The sequence below is a fragment of the Simochromis diagramma genome, unplaced genomic scaffold (assembly GCF_900408965.1).
Source record: "Simochromis diagramma unplaced genomic scaffold, fSimDia1.1 OVJJ01000208.1, whole genome shotgun sequence".
Lineage (NCBI taxonomy): Eukaryota > Metazoa > Chordata > Actinopteri > Cichliformes > Cichlidae > Simochromis > Simochromis diagramma.
In genome coordinates, this window is record NW_024386789.1 from 1154454 (window position 1) to 1172690 (window position 18237).

The following is an 18237-nucleotide window of genomic DNA, read 5'->3' on the forward strand; positions in this document are numbered from 1 at the left end:
AAGGAGAGCCAACTGCTGCTTAATATACAGTCAAGGGGCGGGGGCGGGGCGGGGGCGTGGTCTGAGAGGAAGGATGTCAGCATCCCAGCGCGTGAACAGAAACAGCTGTAAGTATCACAAACGGTGTAGGAGAATGCAGTGGAACCGGAAGCCCAAATGGAGTACGTGGTGCATGAAATGGGAATGAAAAGAAAGTCAAAACAGCCACTAAAAAAGCCACTATTATGTGTTTATTTTTATTTTATTAAAAAAAAAAAATGAGATAAGTGAAGAGTCGGTGGATATGAAGGCATGATACAAATAGCTCACATATTTGACCCTTGAAGCAGGTTTATTGACAATATTATGATTATTATTACATTTCCAGCTGCTCCGCTCCCGTCTTCCTTAGTCTTCCTGGAATCCTTTACATCCTCAGCTCTCATAATTACAACATTTTTGCACGTGCAGCCGCTTCACGTTTATCACCTGGCAGTAATATCCCCTTATCAGTAACAAGTGCAGAGAGCTGCAGGGCTAGGTGTGTGTGTGTGTCTGTTGAGGCTGACTGAACAGGTAAAGGTGTGTGTGTGTGTGTGTGTGTGTGTGTGTGTGTGTGTGTGTGTGTGTGTGTGTGTGTGTGTGTGTGTTGTGGGGAACAGGTGTTTCTTCAAAGTGAAGATAGCATGAAAGGGCCGGAGTCAGAGGGGGTTACCCCGACCAGTCTTGAGACAGTGCAGTACTGGTATGAAGCAATGCCAATCCTTTGTCTCAAACACACACACACACACACACACACACACACACACACACACACACACACACACACACACACACACACACACACACACTGCTTTATGATCTGAAAGGTCAGGACTGTCCAGCTTTGTGAGTGACCTGTGAGGATGTCAGCACCTGAGGGTAAAGCCACATTGGGATTTTCAACAATAAGTGTAAACAACCGTGACTCGGATTTTTTCTTGTCTTTCTTTTTTTTTCTTTCATTTTTTTTTGGACTACTCAACCAAGTGCAGGCAATCGGATCCAGGAATTGAGACACGTGTGCAAATGTGTACAAATGAAGGATGTTTGCACAGGAAATCAAGCACACATGCTCGCACCCAAAAACACACATTAACGCACACTATCACCTAACTGCACCCACAAATCACGTGCACATTGGTTCTTCTCACCTGTCAGTCGAATAGGCAGCACTTTTTTTTATCTATTTATATTAAAGGCTTGTTTGCTTTCTTAAAGGTTTCTCAGGTATTTCACTTGATTTGAATGCCAAAAAAAGCACCAGTGAAGCCATGTGTGTGTGAGCTGTGCGCTTTAATACGGTTTTTGTAGTGTTTGCATAGCTGTGCTGAATGCAGTGGAGCAGGTTAGTGTGTTGCCCTGTGTGACAGCTTTAAAACATGAATGTAATAATCAAAACAGAAAGAAAGAAAAAGGAATGCACATTTGAGCTCCGTTCAGCTTTTGAGCATCACGCCCTGCTACTGGTGCTGTGACCATTTGCTATGTTCTATTTTTCTTTATGCACTCTCTGTTTTTATGTTGGCCTTTCTAAAGCTATATAATCTGTTAAACAATATGCTAAACAGTAGACAGAAGAAAGCTAAGAGAGAGAAGAAAGCTAAAGGCAATGACCTCCAAAGGCTGGTCGCAGAATTGCAAAAACAAGAGACTGCATGAAAAAGAGAAAGCTAGGCTCATGTTTGCTTTCTTATTCACATAAATGAGGTATTATGAGCAACAGCAGGACTTCCCTAAAGTGGAATGCAGCACCATTATTGCGGTGAACAAGGAAAAATGTTTGCGTAAGAAAACGGCCTATGATTGAACAATAGCTCTTTGACTGATGATGACATAAAGCGATCACCTATTTTCTTTGGAAACTCCCATTAATCTGGAGGCTTCTAGAAAAACTTCCCACTTTTAATGCATTCCTCAGGACAGAGGCAGAGGTTAGTCATCACCTAATAATACCCATCGGCTTACAGGTGAGGAGTATTTTTGCAAGAGTCAGTTCATAGTTCAGCAGTGCCATCATCGTCATTATCAGCAATTATCGGTGTGCCGGGATTTTGAAAATGAGACGAACAGCCCATTCTCAGGAAAAGTGCTTTTTTTTTTAGCCAGAATTTTCCACACAGTGTCACACATCAGCATTTCCTATGAATTCGATTGGCGTCACAATCCTCTTTTTGTTTGGTTTTACTCTAAAACAGAGAATTGAAAGGAGAGAGCAAATAACCAGGTGCACGGCTCATACCTTTTGCTTTCCCCTAAGTTACTGGAAGACGTTTACCATGGTTTTTATGTTTGTGTGTTTTTAACCTGAGACATTCTTTCAATTTCAAACCTGTCAAATGTATCTTCACTTTAATTTCAGATAGTTTCCAGAGGGAAACATCTTATTTCAGTTTAGTTTTTATTGTTTGAAAATTATTTGTTTTGGTTTAGATTTTATTAGTTTTTTAGGTTTGATATGTCAGATGCAAGATTTAAGAAAATAGATACAAGTATTACAGTATAAAAACAAATAATTTTTCTGTAGAAGTTTCATAAAATCTCAAGAAACATGTCCATCAAGGCGAGTTAAAATGAAAATCCCCCCCCAAAACTAACAAACACTGATTTACCTCAACAGCCCACAACGAAATCTTTCCATAGCTGGATCGGTATTAGAACAGGTCACCCAGATTGAATTACTTGGTGTTACCATAAACCACCACCTTTCATGGTCTCAGCACATCAACTCCGTTATTAAGAAAATGGGACAGGGCATAGCTATAGCTAGGAAATGCTCTTTTTATATTACTTCTTCAATTATGAAAGATGTCATTAATGCACTAGTATTATCTCATCTAGAGTACTGCTCAGTCATTTGGTCAGCAGCTAATAAGACAGATCTGAACAGACTTCAGTTAGTCCAAAGTAGGGTTAGTGTTAAGGTGTTCATATTATACAAGTATTGATAAAATGCACGATAAACTTTCTTGGCTTTCTGTACAAGCTAAATTATACTATGGCTTACTTGTATTTTTAAAGAAAGCAATACTGGTAAACACACCACACTTTTTTTATGCTCAGTTGCAGTATCCAGATGAAATACATAATCATGCTACACGATTCTCAACTAACCACAATTTAGTAACTCCTCGAGTTAAAAGTAACTTTTTGAAAAACTCTGTTATATTTAGAGCATCTTTTCAGTGGAATAAGTTGCCTTATGCAATTAGAGAATTGGCTTCTATTCATAATTTTAAAAATCACCTAAAAGCCTATTTAGGCAGTTTTTAATTTATTTGTAAAAATTGTAGAGGGTAATGTCACTTGTAATGGAAATTGTGTATTTTGTTTGAGTGGGTTTTTTTTTTTTTATAATTTTTAATATTTACATGTTTACATTTTCAGAATTGTAAAACCTTATTGTGGATGTAAGAGCCAAATTATGTGGACATTTTGCATCCAACTCATTGCGTAACATTTTATTTGGTGGTATTTGATGGTTTGGGCCCCAGGAAGACTAGCAACCACTGTTGTGGAAGCTAATGGGGTTCCTTATAAATAAACAAATAAACAAATAAACAAATAAACCTCTTTATTTTTATGTCATTTTAGTTCACAAAATCATTTTAGTTGGTTTAAATTTTCCTCAAAAGTCCATTTTTTTAATTTTTATTTTTATGTTGTTTTTGTTCACCTCTCGTTTCAGTTTAGTTTCCATTAACTACAGTACTGTAATAAAATGCAGCACAAACTGAAATGCATGAAGAAATGCATCAACTGTCACACAGCCAGGAAACAAAGTGTGGACGTGCCAGTTGTCATGCTTTTATGACTTGCAGCACAACCGCTAACAAACACTGCCAAATTCTTCAAGCAGAGTAAACATGTCAGCAGAGCGAGGCATAAGAATGCAAACGCAACCTCAGGAAACAGCTCGACCTAGACATGCAACTTAATGTGAAAGCTGCTTAATGAAGAGCCTGAAACATGTTCGTGATGTGCAGCAGATGCTTTGTAGCTTACATTCAACATAAGAAGGCAGAGTTGGTTCATAAAAGCTTTTGGAAGTTCCTTACAATTGTTAATAGAGGAAGCTGCGCTGGAAGGAAACCCGTTACTGTAATTATATAGCCACTGCCGAGAAGTCACAGGTACGCCCACATAAGGCATTGTACGTAACATATGCTCTTAGGATAATGACTCCTCAAATGTAAGGCAATGCTGGCATTACCCATGTAACTCACAGCTCCCGTATTATATCTGTCTGCATCTGTCTCCAGGCAGAGTCATCTGTGAAAGCAAATTCCTCTGTTACAGCAACACATTAATCAACAGCCCCACCTTGTTTTTGTTTGACAGGCCAAAGGCTAAACCCTTCTTGTTTCAGGAGGAGTTATTTTAAACCACTTTTATCTCCATTGTTGTAGGCGTTTGGTTTAAGCTGAGAGTGCAGATGCTCTATTTATGGTGCATTTATGTCCCTCTGCTAAAAGGAGATCATGCTTACTTGCAAAGCTGCTGCTCTGAATGCAAAAGAGTAACACAGAAATCCATGATATATTAATACATCATGCAGTTTGCCTGCAGACATTTCATTTGAACATTTCATTTGTAAAATTTTAACCATTGTGAGCTCATAAAGGTGACAGGCAATAAAAAAAGTCCTTCTTTAGTTATTGTTAAAGACACCTCCGCTAATCTGGATTGTCAGTGCAAGTAGAGACATTATAACATAATCGGGCTTGTGTCACTTGTGGTTGTGCAAAGCAAAAATCATCAGTTGTCGTTTTATGAGGACGGCAACATTGCCTCGTATTGTTGACCCAGATGCTGATAATCACAGATGATTGAGCGCTTGGGTGTGGCTGTTGGTTTGAATGAAAAAAGAAGAAAAAGTCCAGTTACTTAGACAAAGTTTGGGTTCAAAGCCACAGATTGGAACTTTTGTGGATTAGTATGAAACTGTCCAGACGATGCTCACATTCCTGCCCTAAGACAGTTTTTTAAAATGCCAGGTAGGTCCAATCAGAGATGTCCTGGACTCTTAACTATACAGAGGAGTGACACTTTTCATAATCATCGTTATCTTCTCTTGCTGCCAACTTTAAGGCAGACTTTATGTCTGAGTGAGTGGGAAAAATCTAAGAATAATAAGCCAGTGTCACTGGCTCACATCCACCTACAGCATTTTTTGTTCCTGTCTTTGTAGGCGCTTCTTTTCCTAGAGTCACAACCACAATTGCGCAACACCAAGTCATTCAATATTTAGTTTAACAATACGCACAATCCTAAAGCCACTTCTTATCTCTGCATACATCACCTTTAACTTTTTACCCATTCAGTGTTTGCTTTTTCCTCACATTTTTAATGGTCTTTTTTTTAAGATTTTCTGAGAAAAGAGACTTAACCCTACTGCTTTACACCAGTGAGGCCTTCCAATCTGAACCTGTTGCTCCCCATGACAATGTCAGCTGCTAATAAACAACCAGCCACACTTTAAATCATGTCACCATGTACAAAAGGTGGCAAAAATGTGTAATGTGCAACCCGATTTGCAGAATTTTATTACTGAAACACTTATGAACATATGGATATGGGATGTTTGGCTTCTTTGGCCCCCCCGGAGGTCACTGCATTGGATTAAACATATGGGAACATGAACCTGAAACCCTAAATCACCAACCCTGAGTCCTCCTGACTATCTGCGATACTGTGGGGGAGCATACACGTTTTGGAGCAGCATTTCAAATCAAATCACTTTTATTGTCACATCACATGTGCAGGTACACTGGTACAGTACATGTGATGTGAAGTTCTTGTGTGCGAGCTTCACAAGCAACAGAGGTGTGCAAAAAATACAATAACATAAAACAAGCAAAATATAAGAATGGCTAAATCTGAGAGTAATAAATATATGTACAATATAAGAGTGTATGCATTACTGGATGTGTATACTAAAAATGTTTTTCTACGTGTGTGTGTGTGTGTGTGTAGTGTATATATATATACATGTTTTACAAATTAAATAGAGTAAACAATAAATAAAATATATAAAATATACAGCTACCTTTCAAATGCTGCTTTCTTATCAGAGAAGGCCTTGATTCATTTATCCAGCAAAGACAATACCAGGCTATAATTATGCATTTAGTGCAACATAATAGAAAACTGTGGGCGTTAAAAAGAATGCCTTGGATGATGACCAACTGCGAAACATTCAGCCAATTACGAAATAGTTAATATAACACGGGAGGCTTGTTGTAACATGTCTCAAAAACAAAACCGCATTGTTAATTGATTTAAATTAGAGAGAATATGCTGCAAAATAGAACGACTATGGAAGAAAACCAAACTTGACGCACACAGGCTCCATCTTCGAGATCTCATGCTCTCCTTAAATGACACGGTGAAAACTGTTAGATCAGAATATTTTTCTAGAGTCATAACAAAAAACAAGAGAAATCCCAAGTTTCTTTTTGACAAAATCAGTGCTATTGTCTCCCCAGATGTGGTACCTTAGATGTACACTCTAAAGTAGATAGTAACAAACTCCTCCGATTTTTTGTTGATAAGATTAAAAACATCAGTGCTAAAATCTCCCCAAAGCTTTCTTGTTCTCCAAGTCAGGCACTCCCTTTGTACTCCTGGTCGACTTTTACAACTGTGACATATGATGAAATAGCAGCCCTGGTTGACAAAATGAAGCCATCCTCAAGCCCCTCAGACATTATACCCACTAAGCTTTTTATTAATGCCTTTGACACCAATGGTCCTTGGGTTGTGAACCTTTTTAATGTTTCTCTTCAGACTGGGGTGTTCCCCAGCTTTTTTAAACATGCCATGGTGGAACCAAGGCTCAAAAAACCCAACCTGGACCCAACACGACTTCAAAATTTAAGACCTATGTCCAAACTCCCATTTATGTCAAAACTCCTTGAGAAGGCAGTAGCTGTCCACCTTACGGCATACTTGGAGAAATATAACATCCATGACTGTTTTCAATCTGGGTTCCGTAAATTGCACTCCACTGAGACAGCACTACTGAAAGTTACTAATGATATTATGATGTCAGCAGACTCCGGAGAATACAGTCCTAGTCTTGTTAGCTTTACCTCAGCCTTTGATACAGTCAACCATACCATCCTGATAAACAGACAGAGACCTGGTTGGGATGTCTGGCTCTGTTCTAGACTGGTTTTCATCTTATATATCTGAAAGGAGTTTTAGCGTGTCTGCAAACCAGATCATGTCGGAATCTACAGAGTTGTTGTGTGGAGTTCCTCAGGGCTCTGTGCTGGGACCTATTCTGTTTTTAATATACATTCTTCCTTTAAGCCAGATAATACAGTAGTTTCCTGAAGTATCGTATCATCTTTTTGCTGATGATATTCAGCTACCCGTATATTATTCTTTTAAACCTGCTGAAGCTCATAAGCTCTCCAATCTGATTGACTGTTTAACCAACATTAAACAATGGTTCAACAGTAATTGCTTACAGCTAAACCCAGCCAAAACAGAAACTTTGATTATTGCACCAGACAGTGCAATACCCGATATTAAACAGCAACTGGGTGACTTAGGTTCCTCACAGAAACATAACCTTAGAAACCTGGGAGTTATTTTTGATGAAGCTTTTTCTTTGGAGGGACATTTAAATCAGATAGGAAGAACCTGCTTTTTTCACTTGAGGAACATTTCTAAACATAGATCCATCGTGTCAACAAGTGAACTCGAGATGATAATACACGCTTTTATCTCTACAAGACTCGACTACTGTAACAGCCTGTTTACTTGTCTAAACATGAAAGGGCTAGCCCGCTTACAGGTTGTTCAAAACTCTGCAGCGAGGCTACTGACCCGCTCGAACAAGGGTGCTCATATGACCCCTGGTTTAAAGTTGCTCCACTGCCTACCAATCAGATTCAGGTTCGATTTTAAAATTTTAATTAGACCAGGGTTTTTATGATGTATTTTATGATTGTATTATGTTTTTACCTTGTAAAGCACTTTGTGACATATGTCTGTGAAAGGTGCTATATAAATAAACTTTACTTATTTAAATATATTCTGCATATTCTGATAAGTTGCATTAAAAAAAAGCTTCTGGGAAGCCAGAAATGTAGCTTTCACAATGCTAAGTGGCCTGTTGGACAAACCAAAATACTCTGCTCGATGAAATGAGTAGAGAAAGTGTGAAAGGAATAAAAAATGTGAAAGTGACCCAGCTCCACTCCTTCAGGGAAAGAATTCTGCACAACACATGCCGTAAAACAAATACTTTGATCGCATATTGCAAAACTAGAATGGAAATGTTATTTGGTAACAAATCCCTGCCACTATTCTCGGAATTCTCAGGCACGCAAACCGCCCACATAGGTCAGGGTTCTCAGCCCTGTCCACCCTCAGACGGTATGCAGTCTTGGTACCAGACAAAGGATCTACAGAGCAGAGCAAGATCGTAAGTCACAATTATTCCAGCTAGCAACAGGGATAAAGAAGTTTTTTGGGGGTTTTTTGCTTCCAAACAACCAGGCATTCATATACATTTTTAAAAAATGCACTTAAGTGGCAATTCTTGAGGCTTGTTTCCTCATTTTGGATCCAGTTCTTGTACCTAACCTCTTTTTTTTTTCATTTAAAATCAATCAAGCATAGAAAAGTCACCTACCTAACTCAGGGGATGAGCCAGTTTTAAATTGTACATTAAGGCACTTTGTTAAAGCAGGCTGTCACAAAAACACATCCATCCATCCATCCATCCATCCACCCTATCAAAAAATCTGAGAATGCACATTTTGTCCTTTAGTTGATTCTGTGCAAAAAAATTGGAAAAAAAATTGGCAAAGATAATATAGAGTGACAGCTATAACCTCGTATTTTATAGTATTTTTGCACCATCAAATAAAATAATTCCTTGTTGTCTATCTTGGCATAGTTCTGCTTAAAAAAACTGGGATGTAGCATGACTAAAAAGCTATCTAAACTATCTACAGCAGAAAACAGTGTCCGAATGTCCTTAAAAAGGGGGGGGGGGGGGGGAATCCACTAAAGACCTGGAACTTTTTATTAATGAATCTAAAGAAGAATTAGCAGGTATCGCGTCTTACAGTGACTGCAATAAATGCGCAAACAGCAAAATCAAGCTACCAAACTTCAAATAGGTCCTTTTATTTGGCACTGGTTATGGAAATTTTAATAATCTGTTTTTTTGACCTTGTTATGTAATTAACAGTGGTTTCCATTGTAGTGGCTAACTGCAAAATGGTGTCACTGGTATTAGGAAATGTTTTCTTACAACAAGATATTCATTGTCTTTGGCTGATATACAGCTTTGTCCATTGCTGGTGATGCTTAAGGCGAAGGAGCAGCAATATCTGTACCGGCTGCATAATAAATCACAGATGGGATGTAACGAATGTCATGCCGTGGAAGAAGAAGCAAAAAAACTGGATCACCTGAGGTTATGAAAACAAAAAAGGTCCCAGCTTCCGGATGACAAGAATTGGAACATTGCCAAAAAATGTAACATTGTCTACATTATTCTGAAAAACTGAAAGTTCAAAGCAGTGTGTTGTTTGGCTGTAGTCTGTAAGTATCCAAGGGCAATAATTAAAAGGTAATAATGCATTTTTTTTATTGCTTTTTGCCTATTGACATGTAACAGTGATCGCATTCAGCATTTCTTTTGCATGGCTTTTAGCACCATCCAGTGGCAGCTGTAATTAACAGGATGGGAGAGGAGTCGAGCTGGTGGTAAGGCGGTGAATACAGGGAAGGGTCTCTGAGGAAGCTTTGTTTGTGCTCGTGTGTTGATAGAGGAAGCATCACAGTACAACAATCCTTTGAATCTGTGCTCAAAACACCACAAAAATGGCTTCATCTGTATTGTCAGTTGCATTAACATGTTAGTTTATCCATTTTTGGGGCTTGAGTGCCTCTGATGGTGGTGGTCATTTGTATTATAAATATTTGACTATTGTAATAACACTTATCTTTTTTCATATTTTTGCTTCTGTTGACAGTTTGACAAGTGTTCGTATTTTTCTCATCTATTCTTTGAAGGATGCAATGGTGAAGAATATAATGTTTAAATCAGGTGCACTACATTACCTGTAACAACAACTTTAGCGAAAGCAAATCTTTTAGATTGATGATACTACTCATTATTTTATTTACTCTTAGGGGAACCTAAAACATGGTGTTGGGGGATAACACTACAAAGTGCTGATAGGTTAGCTATCTTTCACCATTTCTAGTTTATTCCAATGAACACCTGCTTCTCACTGCAGTCACGTAGTGAAATGCTTTTGTTTATTCTGGGATGCTGTGGCCTCTAAACTAAAGAGAGGATAAACTGGAAAATGCAGTCCAGCCTGAGCTTAACACAACTACTCAGTTTCCCCATTTCTTAACCATCCGTAAGGCTTTCCTCTGTGTACTAACTGGATTGCTAAATTGCAAGAATTCAGGCCAGCAGACAAGAAAAACAAACAATAATAATAATGAAAGGTGGGTAAATGTTAGCTAACAAATATATGTAATTAAAGCAGCTGCTTGATTCTCCTTAGGTGAGTAGAGCGTCTCTTTCTTACTTTTCAAACAATACTTTCTTTTTCAATAAAGGATGTGTGTTTGTCTCAGTCGGCTGAAAGCTGGTTTCTTTGCTGGGAAAATAAGAAATGAATACAGAAATGCATTCAAACATTTGCAAACATACAAGGAACAACATGTTGTGAACTCACTGAGACAGGTTTTCTGGTACTTTCTTTACTAATCTTGAGGAACAGTTCTCCAGGCTTTGTGTTCTTCATCCAGATGATCTCACACCGTTTCACAAATGTTGAAGTACAGACTCTGAGGAGGCCCATCCACAACCGACAGTGTTTGTTCTATTGTGTTTTTTTCCTATCCAAGCATGATTATACTGTGGAAAAGTTTAGGATCATTGTCACGCAAAAATCTATCATTCCTCCGTTTTTCCTACCTGCTTTCCTTTCATTGAGGCTTCTTCCACTGAGACCATTTCTGATGAGGCTTCGGTAGATGAAACAAAGGATCAAATGGATCTCTCAGATCCTGCGTCAGGTCTTTGCTGGATTGTTTTTTCCTGTTACTTACAGACATGACATTCAGATACTTTTCATCATCTGCGGATCTTTTTTAGTCCTGCAACTTCTTATTTTGTCCTCTACTTGCCCAGCTTAGTCAGATTTCTCACAGACACAATTTACACCATGCTGAGAAGTTTGTAGCTTTTTGTGAATCCTTTTGTTGGTGCAAAAATACGGTTTCCTCTCAGCCAAATTGTGTTTTAAATTCACATATTTATATCGATTCAACTAAAGAAATGTGACCAAAATGTGTTTTTTTAACAGACTGCCAGTAACAAAGTGTTTAAAGATTTTAAGTTGTCAACTGTTAAATTAACTGTGTTCGACACAACACTGGTTGATCCCTTGACTTAAGTGCCTTCTTTGTGCTTATGATTCATAGGCCAGTGGCTAAACGAACAAAAACAACCTTCTCTTAAAAATGGTTGTTTTTGCAGCCAAGCAGCCAACGTCCCAAAAAAAAAAAAAAAAAAAAAAAAAAACCTTTAAAAGACCTTTGCAAGTGCGTCAAGACCTTTGCACAATGCTTCAAAACAAAGTCAGGGTCGATAAATCCTCAGGAAGGCTGCAACAAGTGTTTAGCGACACTAGAGGGCACCAGAGGGCAAGATGATCTTCCAGTTTATCACACCTTTCATCAGAGTTTGAAATGAACACGTACCACAACTTATTGTAAAGAGGTCAAACACATAAGACAGAACAAAGGGTGTTTTGAAATTGTTTTTTTAAAATCCATATTCCACTCTTTATAGTCACACCACCAATCAAATCCAATGTTAGTCTCAAACAAACACGTTTTGTTATAATACAACTCTAATAAGCTTTAAAAAGATGGCACCATCAAATAGAAGGGGAACATGATTAGGCAGGAGAGTGTTGTCACATATATTTATAACAAAAATATTTCCTTTTAATTAAGATAGTTCTTTTTCATATACTCTAAGGATAGAATCAAATTTTCCCTCTCACATATCAGGGCCTTACTTTTGGGGAGTGCTATCTTGAAAGTGTTGCATAGTTGAGGAGACAAATGTAGGGTGGTGGGGGGGGGGGGGGGTCTTAATTTAAAACGACACACGGGGAGTAAAAAGCTTTTCGTTTGATGCAGAGTGCAGGATAAAAAAATACTCTCTTCTGAATACTGTTATGGGATTGTACTGGCTCTAAAGCCTTCATGTAATAAAGAAAAGGAAAAGTGTGAAACCTGCGGCCTTGAAGCTTGTGTACTGGGATGTAAGTGTAGAACGCTAACTGCAAGCATTTTAGTAACAAAAACAAAAGCTGTGCAAACATAACTCAAAAGAATAAGATCCACAGCAATCCTATGTGATGATCTCCCAAGCGGTTTTATAAACACAGGGGAAAAGCTTGTGTCTCTCAGATTGTATCCATTTTTAAAAAAGAAAGAAAGAAAAAGTGCCGCTCAGTGACCATCATTCAGAGTAAAACAACATATACTCTTGGCAGGCAAACAAAGAACCAGCTTAGCTTAAAAATACTGACTTTCTAGCTTATGAGCTTATTAAAGCTCCAATTGTAAAACCTGATAAACCTAACCTTCTGTGTTGGCTTTCCTCCACCGACATGGTGATTTACTTCTTTAGAGATTGTGTTTATAAGAACAGAGTCCTGCAAGGAATCCTTGTCCGACGGTCGCCGAACCTGTTTATTCTGCTCATTCCAAGTGAATGAAAGCTGGATACGTTTCGATTTGCAAAATAAGAAGGGGAATTCCCAACTCAGCTTAAAGTGTCTCGAGATATTGTGCCAAGCATTTTTAAAGCCAGACATTAAAAGAAATGAAGAAAGGGGCACACTATATGAACCGCACCCAGTCTTTGCTGCTGGTTCTGACTTTACAAGCTCCAACCAGGGAGCACACCTGCACTTTCTTCCTTTCCAGCATTTCCATGCGTACATTCATTTGTCCCTTATATCCTGTATACTCATCTTCGTCTGTCCACCCACTGGTTGAGAACATGTAAAAGTTTGTACTGCTCCAAGTCCAAATCCCTAGTAGCGTCTGCAGACCTCTGCTTTGCTTTTAAGTCTTAGTCCAACAAAAGAAAGATCCACAACGCCGACCAGGGTCACCGGAACTCGTAGATTGCTGCACTGTGCTCGGGAACATGGGTGAGGTTCAAAGACTGGTACCTGGTAGGAGATAGTATATGTCAGCATGTATATACATTAGCACTATGTGAGAAATACAGACATAAGAGTGAGAAGGCACATTTTTGTAAGTACAGGCTACAGAGCAGTGCTGCACTTCTGCGAATGCAATATTACAGCCAGACCTATATCAATCACCTATCTGATACTGGCTGGTCGCAAATATATTGGTATTGGCTTCAATTCTGTATAATATGAGGCAATATGAACATTTTTGCATAGGTACAACATACAGAAAGACTAAGGCAATGGTGCTAACAACCACAACTCAAAGACTTGGATGTTAGTTTAATTGGTGGCTGTAAATTGACTGTAGGTGTGAATTTGGTGAGATAAAAATGGCTTTGAGACTATTTTGAACAGCAACAGTTAAACTGCTACCACAGAATGCACAAAAACACTAGAGATGGAGTAAAAGTGGGGCAAAGTTTGCTTATAACCAGGCAGCATAACCACATAAATTAAACAGACCAAACTGCGGGTTGGACTCTTCTGCTTTGTGTATATAAAATTACACATTTTAAACTAGAGCTGTCTGCTAATTATCTGAGGAGCCACAATTGAGAAAACTTGAGAGAAGCTGACTGAATGAGTTTTCCCCAACCAGATTTTCAGCCAGTCTAGGATAAAGCAACTTTTCAGAGGTGAGCCAGCTGGTTAAAGCTCCTAATACAAGTCAACCTTGAATCACAATAACTTTTAGTGTGCTGCATCACCATTCGGAGCTCCTGTGGTAGTAGTAGCCCTCAATTGTTGCTGTGGATTTCTGGAAGCAGATGTAGTAGAATCCCGCAAAGGAAGCGCCGCTGATGTCCTTAATTGTGTGGTCAGGAACTAAAAACTGTTCCTAAGGCAGGCAGGTGAGAAAAACCAACAGAAATATAAGAGGCAACCTACTGCAGAATATAGTTAAGTTCACTGTTCGGTAATCGTACCTTCCACCTCATGAAAATATAGTCAGAGTTCTTCAGATCCTCGTAGTCAAAATCGTCAGAGTTGAATGTCTTTGCATACTGGTAGAAGGCCTGGAACTTGCCCTGGACACAAAAAATGTTTACAGGATAGGTCAGAATAAATCAGTCTGATGGAGAATAATTTTTGTAATTTACAAATAAATGCGGTTTCGCCATACCCAGTGCTTACGATCCACATCCTCATCTGCATCCCATTTCCGAGTGAGAAATGGCCGTTTCCTACTGATGATCTCTCCAGCAAAGAAAGTGGTCAGTGTTGGATATTCCTAAAACAACAACGAGAAGCAACTGAAGACATATCTGGTCACTTCTACTCTTTGTAATTAAAAAGAAAGTAACATTAAATGATAACAAACACATCTGTCTACTTAATGTTCAATTATATAAAAGACACTTCAATTCTAAAACACTACAGAAAGTGATCATTTAGAGAGTGACAAATAAGAGGTATGTGTAATAAGCCAACACAATGTCACAGCTAGTTCACCACTGCATTCATACAGTGGGAATGTTCTGGATGCTCTGTACAGCAGGAACACAAAGAAGTGAACTGTTACCTAGTAATTACTTCTGTAATTCACTCGACCCGCTCCAGTTCGCATACAGAGCTAACAGATCAACTGAAGATGCCATTGCTACAACGCTCCACACCACCATCTCTCACCTGGAAGTGCAGGGCTCTTACGCCAGGCTGCTCTTTGTTGACTTTAGCTCTGCTTTCAATACGATACTCCCGGACAGACTAATAGTTAAACTGCTGGAAATTGGACTTCCTTCCACCACCTGCCGCTGGATCAGAGACTTCCTCTCAGACCGTGTACAGAGAGTTAGAGTGGGGCCTCATCTTTCCTCAGCCCTCAGCCTCAACACCGGCTCTCCATAAGGCTGTGTACTGAGTCCCCTACTGTACACTCTGTACACACATGACTGTGTTAGTTCCCACCCAGACAACACAGTCATCAAGTTTGCAGATGATACCACCGTGGTGGGGCTCATCTCAGGGGGAGATGAGACTGCGTACAGAGCTGAAGTTCAGTGGCTGTCAGATTGGTGTGTAGATAACAACCTGGACGTCAATACCACCAAGACAAAAGAACTGGTAGTTGACTTCAGAAGGAGGAAGTCCGAGCTGCAGCCTGTCAGCATCAACGGGGAGTGCGTGAAAAGGGTCTCCAGTTTCAAGTTTCTGGGTGTGCACATAGACACAGACCTCCAATGGAGCTCTAACACCTCTGCGGTCTTAAAGAAGGCCCAACAGCGTCTCCACTTTCTGAGAATCCTCAGAAAAATGGACCTGAAGAAGGAGCTGCTGACCGTCTTCTACCGCTGCTCCATTGAAAGTGTGCTGACATATTGCATCAGTGTGTGGTTCTCCAGCTGCACCACAGCACACAGAAAGGCACTCCAGAGGGTCATCAATATGGCCCAAAAAATCATTGGACATCCTCTTCCCTCCCTGAAGGACCTGTACAGCACTCGCTGTCTCTAGAGGGCACGCAGCATCCTACGGGACTCCACACACCCAGGACACCGGGTGTTTAAGCTGCTGCCGTCTGGCAGGAGGTTCAGGCTGCTGAGGTCCCGAACAAATAGACTCAAGGACAGCTTTTACAACAGGGCAATAGCCCTGATCAATGTAAATAGCTGACCTGACTGGCTACCTCCCTGGACTTTTTTTTAGGGGGGAGGTAACAATGTTTAAAACAATAACAATAATAATATTTATATTTATAACAAGGTGCAATAATAATTAATGTGCAATAATAACAGTGTGCAATACACATACACTTATTCTTCTTTTTTATACTAAGTTAATATACTGTGTTGTGTTGTTTGTTGCGTTGTGATGTGTCATATCGTGTCGTGTCGTGTTATATGTAGTGCCGACGTAGGACAGTTTTCCAATTTCATTGTACTACTGTACTATGTATGACTGTGCAATGACAATAAAGAGTTATCTTATCTTAATAACCGAGGACACTAATTATAGCATGTATTGCGTTAGCTGTAATTTACTCTGTGAAATAGATTTTAACACACCTCCTGCAGAGATAGTGTTATGGCCATTTTGCCAGTGTGCTGATAACATCTTATTCACACCATCTTTAAACGTTGCTATTAAGGCATGATTAGTAGTATAACATCCACCAATCAGAAGAAAGTTGAATTAAAATGACAAGGAAGAAGCAGAGGATGAACTAAAAGCCTAAATATAAGTTTTCAGGAAGTCATTTAACTTAACTACAGTCTTGTTTTGACTGTTTGTTTTCTTCTGGTTACGTGTGGCCATTCGAGTTCAACCTGTGATAAACGTTGCCTTTCCCGACACCTAGTGCACACAGCCTCAACACAAACTTAAACTGCCTGTTTGTGAGCTCAAAATGTAGCCTACTGAATAACACATGTTGGGTGTCTTATATCTTCTCTACCATTGCCATGAATCTGTCTGTGGCCGATCCCGACTACCCGCTCATTTCTGTAGGTATTAAGGTGTTCTGACTTTAAGCCGTTAACAAATTAAAACCTACAGGATTTTAAGAACCTGTGTGACAATCTCAAAACTACTTTTAAGTATTAACCTAACAACATTTTTTTTATTGATGAGACATGCATATTAGAACAATGTGTTCTCGACAGGCCAATCAAAAAGGAGTCGCACGGCCACAATAACTGGTGCGATCTGCCTCAGGGGGAGGGTGCAGTCACTGATTCAACTATTTCAAAGAGCACTCAAAGAAAAAGGTTCAATAGTTGAAATTAAACTAGAAATGTATATTTTATAGTGACCAGCAAATGAATTAGTAGATGTTTAATGGAAAGTGTGGACAGTATGTGCAAGAAAACCTTTAAAAAAATGCAAAAAGCCTTCAAGAAGTTAGCCCTTCTACTCCTTTTGCTAAACAGCTGTACTTACGTTTCCCACTGTTTTAACATCAATTGATACTTTGGTTGAAAAGCCCAATAGTCTTTGTGTTGTCTTATGTTATTGCCTTTTTCTCTTGGCACTGTTAGACATGTTTGCTACTACAAAAATAGTCACAACAATTTCCATGACAGCTGTGGCCAGACATGGTATAAATTATTTATGCTCATGCTTTAATGAAGGGAATCACCTCTCTCACCTCTGTTAGTCCTTTTATCTTCAGGTAGCCACATAAGTAGGAATCCTCCATGGTCACATGCTTTAAAAAGAAAGCAAGACATACTATAAACTACATCACATTGACATCAGTTCAGATCAAGTTATGGTTTTACAAAGCCAATGCTAAATATTTAATTTCTAACAGCAACCTCAAATACAAATAATTTTCTACTGAGGTAAATGTTTGTGTAGGCCTTTACACCAATTCTGAATGTCCTTATTAGTATTTATAGTAATAAATTACTTCAGCTGCATTAAAACATTGACAACAAATTTAAAATGTTTGTTTGTATTCAGTCGTGGGCACTGCTACGGGACAGGACAGGCTGATTTTACCACCTGTCAATCATCATGCCGCCCGTTTGACAGATGACCAAATGCCTCTGACATCTCGACTGAATAACGAAATAGCCGCTTCACTGCCCCACCTGCAAAACAACCTCCACGTCATAAGAGTTTCCTTTGCTTTTCTGGTGGCCTCTGAATTTGGAACCGCTGTACAGGAGCGAAGTGACAACACCGGGCTGCTGCGTGTTTATCGGGGGCGGCGGGATAAGTGAGGCCGAGGATGTGAAGGCCGCGGCGGTGGAGTCGCTGAGGTATCCAGCGGGGACAGGCATGGCTCCCGCTTCGCTGACCGGGCACCGACCACGGGCAATTGCCGTCGAGGAGAGGTACTCTGTCGGCGTCTACGAGGAGGTGGCAGAGAGCCGAAGAGGTCCAACAACATTCAAATTCCACTTAATTCCGCTACAGTTCAGTTTACCAGCAACCAAGCTCCCAAAGAAGTGGACTTCGACGCGGTGTTTTAGCGAGAAGTATCCGCCGCTCTCATTGG

At 39.5% G+C, this 18237-nt stretch overlaps 1 protein-coding gene across 1 annotated transcript; it reads right to left on the reverse strand.

Annotated features, from left to right (window-relative positions):
* Positions 1–11818: 11818 nt before the first annotated feature.
* On the reverse strand, positions 11819–18190 carry LOC120728360 (glucose-induced degradation protein 4 homolog). Its single transcript, XM_040023195.1, has 6 exons — positions 17828–18190; positions 17380–17439; positions 14416–14523; positions 14219–14320; positions 14000–14130; positions 11819–13265 (listed from the first exon to the last, which is right to left on the reverse strand). The coding sequence occupies exons 1-6, from the start codon at positions 18017–18019 to the stop codon at positions 13202–13204; spliced, it is 657 nt and encodes a 218-aa protein (XP_039879129.1). The 5' UTR covers positions 18020–18190; the 3' UTR covers positions 11819–13201.
* Between the last annotated feature and the right edge of the window lie 47 nt (positions 18191–18237).

What these genes read in the sequence shown, in the direction of transcription:
- LOC120728360 (XM_040023195.1), bottom strand. Translation starts at nt 18,019, where the DNA reads ATGCCTGTCCCCGCTGGATACCTCAGCGACTCCACCGCCGCGGCCTTC. An exon ending in ATGTGGATCGTAAGCACTGG is followed by an intron (nt 14,321 to 14,415) that starts GTATGGCGAAAC and finishes TTTTGTGTCCAG; the next exon opens with GGCAAGTTCCAGGCCTTCTA. An exon ending in ATATTTTCATGAGGTGGAAG is followed by an intron (nt 14,131 to 14,218) that starts GTACGATTACCG and finishes TGCCTGCCTTAG; the next exon opens with GAACAGTTTTTAGTTCCTGA.